The 10,367-nt window shown below is 49.4% G+C and overlaps 1 protein-coding gene across 1 annotated transcript in view; it reads left to right on the plus strand.

Annotated features, from left to right (window-relative positions):
- Positions 1 to 10,367, plus strand: part of LOC104497327 (E3 ubiquitin-protein ligase RNF213-like) — a gene marked incomplete at its 5' end in the record, with an annotated part of 32,463 nt that overhangs the window by 15,406 nt on the left and 6,690 nt on the right. The window contains 17 exon segments of the mRNA XM_010140566.1: positions 504 to 624; positions 733 to 833; positions 1,104 to 1,283; positions 1,808 to 1,971; positions 2,062 to 2,164; positions 2,865 to 2,979; positions 3,818 to 4,019; positions 5,296 to 5,492; positions 5,800 to 5,922; positions 6,706 to 6,916; positions 6,919 to 7,037; positions 7,039 to 7,308; positions 7,935 to 8,016; positions 8,599 to 8,633; positions 8,958 to 9,052; positions 9,781 to 9,940; positions 10,263 to 10,367. Coding sequence (XP_010138868.1) covers positions 504 to 624; positions 733 to 833; positions 1,104 to 1,283; positions 1,808 to 1,971; positions 2,062 to 2,164; positions 2,865 to 2,979; positions 3,818 to 4,019; positions 5,296 to 5,492; positions 5,800 to 5,922; positions 6,706 to 6,916; positions 6,919 to 7,037; positions 7,039 to 7,308; positions 7,935 to 8,016; positions 8,599 to 8,633; positions 8,958 to 9,052; positions 9,781 to 9,940; positions 10,263 to 10,367 — 2,383 coding nt within the window.

The raw sequence follows: 10,367 nt of genomic DNA on the forward strand, positions 1-10,367 counted from the left end.
GTTCAGCAGTTATTTAAACCTCTCCTTAAGTTTCCGTTAACCAGCAGCATCCCCCTGCTTCATCCCCTGTGCTTAAGGGCTGTGAGATGAGGGCACTTCACTGCATCTAAAATGGAGTCTTGTCTCTTGGAAGACAAGCCCAGAGAGCTATCCCATGTTCTCACAGACCTTGTTTAGTTTCACTGAAGGAAGAGTAGTTAATTGCGGTGATTATTGGTTTTAATTACTTCCTTGTTACAGAAGTTAGAGGCGTGAGGTCTCTGCAGTGGTCCCAGCTCTGCTGCAGTCTCTCCAGGACAGGTCCTGTGCCATAAACTGGCCTCGTTAGGTGCTGGTACATGGGCTGTCCTTGACAAAAAGCCAGGGCTGATGGCCAAAGGGCAAAGCAAGAAGCTGCTGTAGTGGTCAGCGTGACAAGCAGTGAGGTTGTTAGACTGGCCTGATACCGCACTCCCATTCGTGCTCTCAGTTGTACTTCTGAAATCTTGCTTTCCTCCCCACAGGGTCTGCTGGAACCGAGTTTTCTCCATGTCTCTGTTTATAGAGCATGTCTTGTTTGGCATCAACGCTTTGATGCCAGACTTTGAAGATTTAGTGAAAAAATATACTTTGCTTCTTGCCAAGGTAAGCGAAGATGTGATTTCACCTCTCCCCTGTTTGCTTCTGCTGATCCTGTGAATTTGTCTCGGGTGTTAGAGCTGAGTCATTGAGCTTCGTCCTTTTTCTCCGCAGTGTTTTCAGCACGGTTCAGACATGAAGACTCATCCAACTTTCATTGCAGTGATGAAAGTGCTGTGCCAGTGCAAGGATGAAGTCAGCAACAGGCTCTTCAGGTACTGACATTGAGATGAGTCACAGGGTCTAGCAGGAACGTGGCTGGTGTTGCCAGCATATTTCCAGGTGTGAGGTAGTGCTGTGTATCGTGCGATGAAGGCTAAATGGAGAGCAGTAGCTTCTGCCTTGTTCTGCACCCTGGAGCTAAGCAGTTAGCCAACAGGTCTTGCATTACCTCCTTGTGGTCTAGTTGCAGATGATCATCTTATTAAAGGCTTTTGGTAAGACACGTTGAAGCAGTCGTGTTCATTGCTGTTTCTGCATTGCAGACATGGTCTGAAGCCGTGTCCGATCTGCCACGGAGAGCTGAAGGATCCAGTCTGCCTGCCTTGTGACCATGTGTTCTGTCAGAAGTGCATCAGGAGGTGGCTAATACCATCACAGATGCATTGTCCATACTGCAAAGTTGCTGTGGGGGATGTTGATTTAACCATCTCTGTGGAGCTCAGGTACTCTGTTCTCTCCAAGGTGGAAGCACGGCAGCGGGGCTGGTTGTGTGAGGGAAGTCTGATTCGCAGCTCTGAATCTGTCACCCTGAGTAGAATGGGCAGAGGGAACTCTACTCTGCGCTCTCTGGAATCGGAACAGGTCCTGTCCATTTTCTGCTCCTTGCTTCAGAAGGAGGGAAGAAGTTGCCTTGGCCTCTGTTAAGAAAACAGTCGTTCCAAACCCCTGTAAAGCTAAAGCACTACCAGGGGCTGGATCGAATGGGGGAACTGTTTTCACCTCGGATCACTTTGGGATAGCTTAGCGAAAGGCTCTCGATGAATGTGTCTGGCATCACACTGCTATTTGTGATCCCAGCTGTCAGTCCTTTGCAGACAACACAGAAGCGTTCCCCATCTCCAGCCTTTAGGAAGGCTGGAGAAGTGTCTCACCGTGGTGAGTTCTGCTTGTGGGTGCTTTGCTCCATCTGCTCTTTAAGTGGTTCTGTACCTGAACACTGTCCTCATGCCTTTTACCCTTCCCCTAGAGATGCCATAGCAAAAAACGCCCTGTTCCGGCAGAGATGCAATAACTTCTTCATAGATGTTGTCACTACCATGTGCTTCAAGGACAATGAACCCCCCGAGGCGAGGGTGATCCAAGAGCTCCTTAATTTGCTCTTTGTTCACAGAAGCTACCTAAAAGGTTCAGGTGAGCTCCCTTCATCCCAACACTCTGCCTCATGCAGCTGATTCTCTTGCCACCTTCTCTCACCTGCCAAACCTGTCTTTATCTCCCCAGACCAGCCTGCTATCTGCACAAAGTTTCTGTCCCCGTTTGACGAGGAAGTGGATGAAACTCCCATTATCCGCTCAGTAATGCTGAAGCTCCTCTTGAAGTACAGGTGAGCACAGACAACTGATGGATGTTACTCAGCTTTGTTCTCCATGACCTCATCAAACCAATCTGATTGTTCTCCTCGCTTCCAGGCTATTCCTTGAATTTGAATCCTTACAGGTGAAGTTCATCCTGTGCCTTTGTATTAGTTATGCAACTTGGCTGACGTGTGTGTAGTTTGTGTGGAAGTACCTGACCAGTCTGTGCCAAGGTTTACCAAGCTGCCCTTAACCTGAACCTGTGCTGAACGTGGATGGCTTGGGTGACCTAAAGAGAGCCACCTAACTGTGCTCTAGAGCAGCAAAGCAGTGTTCCTCCTTCACAGCCATTTAATCCGGAGTGCTCCTTTGTGTGCCTGTGCAGACTGTTCCCTTCACACCAGCCGCTCCAGCCTCCCTCTGCAGTTGGTGCCCAGAAAGTTATGTCTTGAGTGTGATCATGTCCTAGATGAGATGCTTAAAACAGATCAGGTGACTTAGGCCCTAGAAATTCAGCATTGTTGGTGGTAAAAGCCTAGCTCAGGCTGTGAAGCTAGATGACATCTGGGCTAGATGACATGGCACAGTTGCTTTTCCATCTTCCAGATGGCTCCAGAGTGACCTCCGCCCGTCACACAGACGTCACTAGTAGATCAATCACAATCTGGAACACAAGTAGTAGCCATCAGTATTGCAGTTGTGCTGAAGGAGTGTTTCTCTCTCCTATAGCTTCAACGAAGTGAAGGACAATGTGCAACACTACCTGTCCCAGGTGGAGCACAACAAGATCCTGGAGAAAAAAGATAAAAAAGAGCTCTACTTGCTTTTCGTCAACTGCTTGGAGGTGAGGGCTGGGTCGGGAAGAGCTGGGCAGTAAAACTGTCGCAGGAAGAAAAAAAGTCAGGAATAGAAAATCTGCAGCTTTAGGCAAGTTTCTTGTGCACAGAACTACTGCCCCACCAGAGAGCCCGAAGGGAAGCTGATGTCAAATCGCCCGTCAGAACCTGCTCTCTGTAGCTAGCTTTGCTCCGCTCTGTGAGGCCGGTGTGCATTCACAGCGTCACATAAGTTCTTTCTCTTGGACACCTCGGACAGGGGTCTAAGTGTGCCCCGAGGCCCAGTAACACTCAGACTCTAAGGCAGCAGTGCAGCAAGCCGGGGGATCTCCAGGTGCAGTAGTCCACTACTTTTTTTTCTGCAGACACTTTTTCCTATGCAGGGTTTTAGATCATTGCACTGTTTGGATTGTTCCCTTTCTTCCCCTTCCTTAACTCTTAATGCTTTTCAAACTTGACAGAGGGTAGAGGGTTCATTTCTGACAGTTTTCATTAAAACAGTGACTTTGTAGACAAGATCAAAAGGTGATTTCTTGCTAAAGGAAGGACAGGTGGAACATGTGATGCGTGTTTCTGTGTGGGCATAACCTGTCAATGCTCACAACTCTCCTGATCAGCTGCGTGCAGAGAGCTTGGGTGCTTTGCTGAGACTGGTGGTTGGTGATACAGAGGTGCAGGCTAAGCCCTGGAGGGGTCACAGGGAGATGCTGAGGGCATTGGGGTGGAGGGAGCTGTGAGAGACGTTAAATCTTCCAACGCATCCCCAACGCAGTAAGCACAGGAGAGGTAGGGTACAACTGAGGGAAGTGGTTCTGCCACTCATGCAATATTCTGGGCCATCTTTAGGATTCCATGTGTGAAAAGTCTGAGGGCAGCCTTGGATATGAGCATCTGCCTAGAGACAGAGGCTTTCCAGAGAATTATCTCCCAAGGAACAACCAAGAGACTCCTCGGGAGTCATCTGTTGAGTATCTGCAGGCAGTAGCCAAGGTTCGCTTGTACCTGAGTAAGGCGGCAGAGCTGGTCTTTGACTTGCATGGGCCCACAGGTAAGTCTCGGTGTTCTGCTGGAAATGCTCCGTGGGAGGTGGGCTGGACAGTGGGCTGTGCTGTGCACTGGTTTTGATGCAACAAAATGGCCAGCAATGAGTGCATCTGCTTTCCCCCTCCTCCTTCCCCCTTCCTCCTTGCTTCCTTCCTTCCCCCATGTTGGCATGTCAGCCGTTATTTGTCCTCTCTGCCACGTGTTAGAAGTGCTCCATGACCAGGCGCAGGGCTGTGCTGGTGACCCCTGGGGTGTAGTTACATAGCAGCTGGGCCTTCGAAAGGAGGTTTATTTTATCCTCCAGATGCTAATAATGAAATTTTATTTAGAAGCAAGTACATGGAACTTTAATGAATAAACAAGTAAAGCATAAATGATGCTTCAGATACATGGCTGCTGTAAGGCTTATTCTTTTATATGACTGAGAGCTCCACACAGCTAAAAGGGTGCAGAGATACTTAAAAGCAAATATGAAGTTTTGAGCCGATTTGCTGACCCAGTAAAGGTGAGCAGTGTGTGGAGAGACTCAGATACGTACACAGTTCATGAAGCATCGAGGATGTCAGGCTAGTGAAATGCATCCCAGGAGATTGTTCTGAGGGAGCACCATCACCCTGACAGCTGAGATGATGGAAAGCCATTGTTGAGCGATGTTGGTGTATTTTTCTCGCAGAAATTAGAACTATGAAAATATGCTACTCTCTCTCTGGGAAACTTAGTAGCCGAACCCAGCTGCAGTGTTATCGTGTGGGAAATGCTATCTATACTGGCCTTGTTTTGGTAGCTTTAACCACAACATTCACCACGTGGGATCTAATCCCTTTTAACCAATTATAGTGCTTTAAGAGCTGTGTGCTGTCTGTGTAACAGAGTCACTATCCAATCACCATGTAGTTAGTCGAGTGGACAAGAGTCTATAAATTGGGATGTAATGTAAACAATAAACGGGTCTTGCTACACACCACATTGGCGTGTGAGCAATTCGTTCCACTTCAGCTCCGAGCCTGCCGTTTCTTATCGTGACAAGCAAGTTGGAAGAGCTCTGAAAATGAACTCCCAATAAAGGGGAAAACTCTTCCTTGAGAGAAAGAAATAGGAGTATGTCATCCTCTGTCAAAGAAGTGAACCCTTGTCTAAAACCCTGCTGAGGAAACACTCTAGATCAGCATCTGAGGAAGAGAGGGCTCTCAAGTGCTCCTGTGTGATTGGTCAGTACTGATAAGAGGGTCTTGGTGCTACAGTAGGATGTGGTTATGCCTCTTCTCCTTTTTCCCCTCCAGAGCAAGACCAAGTAGAGGGGAAGCAGCGTTACCTGGCAAATGTGAAGGCCTTCTGTAGCGTCAGCAAGAACAACTGGCATCGGGTGTACCTAGTCCGTAAAATCATTAGCCAGCACGGGATGGAATTTGCTCAGAAGCTCGTCACAGAGACGCAGTTTAACTGGGTGTTCCCAGTGGAAATCCTGCAGCAGGTAAAGGTGACGTGTCTCCTTGGAGATGGCTCTGGTCTCCTCTTGGTTGTGCTGCTTTGGGGGTGTTCCTGCTGCTGTGTGGTTCCTGGGGGACTCACCCCAGTGGGAGTGGTTGTGAAGATGACTCGTCCTCGCTCTGTATCAAATGGAGTCTCTTAGGGGAGTGAGAAGCCATTGGGTTGCTGTACCTGCCTGCTGTCTCTCTGTGAAGGCTGAAATGCCACAGCCTTGGGAGGAAGAAGAGATTCTGCCTTGTCCAGGGGCTGCTAATGTCCACAGTGCTCACCAAGGGCTTTTCCCTGTGCAGGTACAGAACAGCCAGTCTAACCCCATCGACCGGTACCTGGCGTGCGGTGAGAACTACCGTCGCCTGCGTGATGCTGTGGGGAAAGCCATGATTGAGTGTGACACCGAGGGACTTCTGCAGGCAGAGAAGGTAGGGCCTGCTGTCCTCCCCGTAACCCCGCTGGGTCTGGGTGGCCAGCGTTTGAGCTGGGTGTGATCCTGTTGGCAGTGTCTCTTCCAGGGGAGGTGCCTGGGCTGCCTCTGCTTGGAAGCGACTGTGGCTTATGCCGGCAGGCACACGCACATTTGCTTTGCTTCCTCACCTGTGTTCTAGCATATGTAATGGGGAGGTTATTTCTGGTGGTTGCCCCATCTCACCTTTCTCCCCCCGTAATCTATTGTAGGGGGTTGTTTTCTGTAGGTGTCACAGGCCCCCTGTACCAGCAGACAGGAGAGCAGGCAGGTAATCAAAGGAGCTTTATGCCTGCTCCCTGTCTGCCCATACCTGCCTAACCTTGAGTCCTGCCACGCAAAAACCAAACATGTGATCTCTGTGCACTTGTAGCTTTTATCCGGTATGTATTTTGTGTTGGAAAGTCATCAGAAGCTTGCAAACACCGCGCCTTTGACTGTCTCCGTGCTGTGTGTGTTGCACTGGTGGTTTATTTGAGGGAATGTCGAGGCTGAGATTGCAGTTCTGACTGGATGTTAGAAAAGTAGAATACTTAAGAGGTTTCTGATGTGAAACTCCCTATCAGCCTCAAGCAGCGCTGTCAGATTACTCACTGACGGTGCAAACAGAAATTTCTGTACCACCCCCCATTATTCGTGGGGCGAGCTTTGCCCCAGGCTTGCTGCTGCCTGCACATCCAGTGGCCTCAGCAGTGATAGCTATAGCCCGTCCTCTGCCCTATCAGCAGTTCTTCTTTTGCAGGTATCTGGCAGCTCCCCGGCTGTACGGTCTGTCCATCTGCTGCTGGCTCTTTTCAGAGAGGTCACTGCCCTGTATGGAGCTAGTTGCTTGAGTCTTCATCCCAAACAGCAGGTAAGGTGCTTCGGTGCTTCACACTGGAAGTGAAGTGACAAACATGCTTCGCTGATAAGGGTGAATGAGATTTGAATCACTGGTGGAAGAGCACTTTGTTCTTCTGCCCTCAGTAGGGTTATGTCCTGGTCTGAGCGGACTGGGAACGCTTTCAAAGCAGAGGCACGCAGCATGGGAAGCAGCTGATAGTCCTCTGCAGTGTGGTGAGCAGTATCATGCTGGGTTTTTCTTTCAAACATCTGCTTTCAGCAAACAGAGGCTATGACCAAGTTCATCCGGAGCTCCCAAGTCCTGAATTCTCCAGACCTGAAGCACTTTGCAACTTCTCTTGTGGCAAATGCACTGCCGTCTCTGACAGTGGATCCTCACAGCTTCAGCCGCATCGGAGCGCTGGCTGAAATGGCTGTTCATACCGCAGCGGTGCTGCTGTGCGGGCAGAACCCCATCCTGCAGCCCCTGAGGAATCTGGCGTTCCAGCCACGCGCCATGGAGGTAAAGACATTTAACTCACTGGCAGTGCAGCATGGTGCGGGTTTGTTCATCTGTCTGCTGGATCCTCCCTAACCTGACCTTTCTGAACATGAAAAGCACCAACTTACTGTTGGAGCTGTGAATTACTGATTAGTTCAGTGTTGTGGGGATTACCTAGCACTTTTCAAGGTACCTCCTGAGCAGCGTCAGGCAAATACTTCTGCTGCTGTTTGAGTGAGCGAGTCTGGAAGCAGTTGGCAGGCCATGCTGTGGAGACCTGTGTTGTGTGCTCCAGAGGACAGTGGCTCAGGGAGCTGAGTCGGGGGGAGGCATCTGCTGCTCTGCTTCTCCTGGCTGTCCGAGGTGTAAGGAAACGTGCTGGTGTACACCAGGGAGCCTCAGGCCATGCCAAGGGGGATCTGGTTCAGGATGTCTGGAGAGTGCACATGCGAGTCTTAACAACAGGGGCAGTTCTTCAGAGGGGTTTTCACAGGTGGAACGTGCAGATGTGCAGGTCCATCATCTGCATGACCTCTGCTTTCAGACACCCCTGTTCTCCACTGCGAATGAAGAACCAGGAGCGACTGCTGCAGGAGAGAACCGATTCATGTATTCATTTGTCGCCTTTTCTCTCTTTTCCTCCTTAGCGCTCGTTTCTGCCTACAATGCCGGAAGATCTAACGGCTCAGGCGAGGGCCTGGGCAGGACTGAACGCTCTGCGCTGGTACAGTAAGTGCTCCTGACTGGCTGTGGAAGAACTTGAAGGCTAATCCTCTGTTTTTGATTGAAACTGTTCTAAATGTGAGGACAGACGTGCTCCACTTGTCAGCGTGAGCTATCTTTTGTGAATTAAGATTTGTAGTTTAGGTGGGTAATGCACAAAGTGTATCGAGCTTCTGTTTAGTTTCAAGCTTGAAGGTGGAGAAGACCCGTCCTGGAACTTCAGGCCACGTTAAGTGGTGTGAGCAGAAGAGGAGCACTCTGCCACCTTCCTGGCTGGCTTTCAGTTCTCTGCTTTCCACAGTAGGATCTCCTGGCAGACTGGGAATTCCTGCTTTCCAGCCCGCTGGGTACGCAGGAGCAGAATCTTTCAGGCTTCTGTTCCTTGTTTCTTGAGGGGAGAAGCACTGAAAAATTCATGGGGTTCCTACGTGGGCCTATCGCACCTTTCAGCATTGGGACAGTCAGTGCTTTTGGTTAGGTCTTGAACCATATTTCCTGCTCCCTGATGGTCCCTGTGACAGGAAATAAGAGGGGCTTTACGCGTGTCTGTTTTATAACACTGTGCTGTTTGTTTCTCGTTCTTGACAGCATGTCCGAATGGCCACCCCTGCACTGTAGGAGAGGTAAGAAATGGGGACTGGTGGGTTTTTAAGCACATGGTGTTTTCAACAAAACCTCTTCTGTTTACTGGTTTTAATGGTCTATCACGTGGTGTTTCCCTTTCTAAACTCTACTATCAATCATTTTGCTATTGTAATATAAAATTTAGGCTGGCTGTAACAGAGCTTATACCATAACTCTAGGAAGCAAGGGGCAGAGGTCCTTTTGCCCAGTGAGAGGCAGTTTCTGAATGAACCTGTTTCAGCGTGGGTGTTTGTTTCGTTCTCTTCCTCTCCTGGAGAGGTTCTCGCTCCAGCATCTGATGTTCTCATTTTGCTTTTTGCTAGTGTGGCCTCCCCATGGAAACTGGCGCCTGTCCCGACTGCGGTGCCCAAGTTGGAGGGCATAAGCATAGACTACTGCAAGGCTTTCAAGAGTTCCGGTACGCTTTGATCCATTAACCCTTTCAGCCCTCAGTGAGGTAGTACTTGCCTGCCACACTCTCAAGGCAAAAAGTACCTACTTCATTCTGCCACCTGAAAGGTGGCATGTGGGATTCCCCGTTAGCTCTGACATTGGCCTCTGAGTGGGAAGAGGCTCAGTGCCGGCATAACTGGCTGTGCAGAAACTGCCTTAACACAAGATTGTGTCAAGCTGCTTACTTAGGGTTTCTCATCTCTCTGCTTGTCCGGGCTGACACAGGTTATCTGGTTCTGTGCCATGGAGTAATAGGCAATGCTTTCTTGAATGGATCAGCATGACTGAAGAACTTCTACCAGAGCCTGGTAACTGTGACTGGTGCTCCCTGCTCCTTGGAGCTCTGGATCAGCTCTGTAAGAGTGAAGTTACTAATTCTAACAGCAGTAGCTTCTCACCTGTCCAGCACTGGCTGGTTAATCCTGCCCTGCAGGGCTGGATGTCGCCTCTTTCATCAAAAATGTGTTGGGAAGAGATGTCCAAAGAAGAGTAATCAGCCAGCAAAACCAAACAAAGGGGCTTATTTGTGTCCAAAACCTATGGGAAGTCCTCATTCCCCTGTAGCACTTGTAACTGGCAGCTTTGATGGCATTGAAAGAACTTGAGGGTCAGAAAGACATTACTGGGTATCAAAGACCTCTCTTGTGTGTCTTTTGTCAAGGCAAAAAGTACTATATATGCCATTTCCAACAGGAGTTATGAAGACAGGACTCAAACTGGCCACATACTTGGAGATGCACAACACAGGGAAACGGCGGGAGTGTCTGACCGGGGCATGTCCCCCGCTGTCTTCATCCTGATACGCTTGCTCACACATCTGGCGATGTTGCTGGGAGCCACAAAAGATCCTCAGGTATCTTCCAGTAGTAGTTCGAAGTAGCCACATGAAATGTAGTGAAACCTTTGTATGATGCTGGTCCTTTTCATCATGTTGCCAAGTAACCAGGGCAATCTTTCAGGATGCAAGACTCAAATCCTCTTACCTCCTTGCCCAGGACTGGTTCTGGTCCTTTCGTGCTTTCACACATGTGCGCACATTCCTGCCTTTATTTGCGCAAGTGCTAGGGATCCCGTAGGACGGTGTTCGCTTTCTGGTAGGACTGTAATTCAGTGTGCCTTGTGCTTGAACTGGATGTTACTGATGATGCTCATTCTTGCCTTCTGTTGCTCTTTAGTCATTGCAAAAGATTATCAAGCCCCCAGTGCGTGACTCAGTGAGTTTCCTGCAACAGCATATTCAGGAGGACTTGGCACAGCTGACAAAAACTTTGGGGAAGAGC

This window comes from Buceros rhinoceros, unplaced genomic scaffold (assembly GCF_000710305.1).
Source record: "Buceros rhinoceros silvestris isolate BGI_N320 unplaced genomic scaffold, ASM71030v1 scaffold6317, whole genome shotgun sequence".
Taxonomy (NCBI): domain Eukaryota; kingdom Metazoa; phylum Chordata; class Aves; order Bucerotiformes; family Bucerotidae; genus Buceros; species Buceros rhinoceros.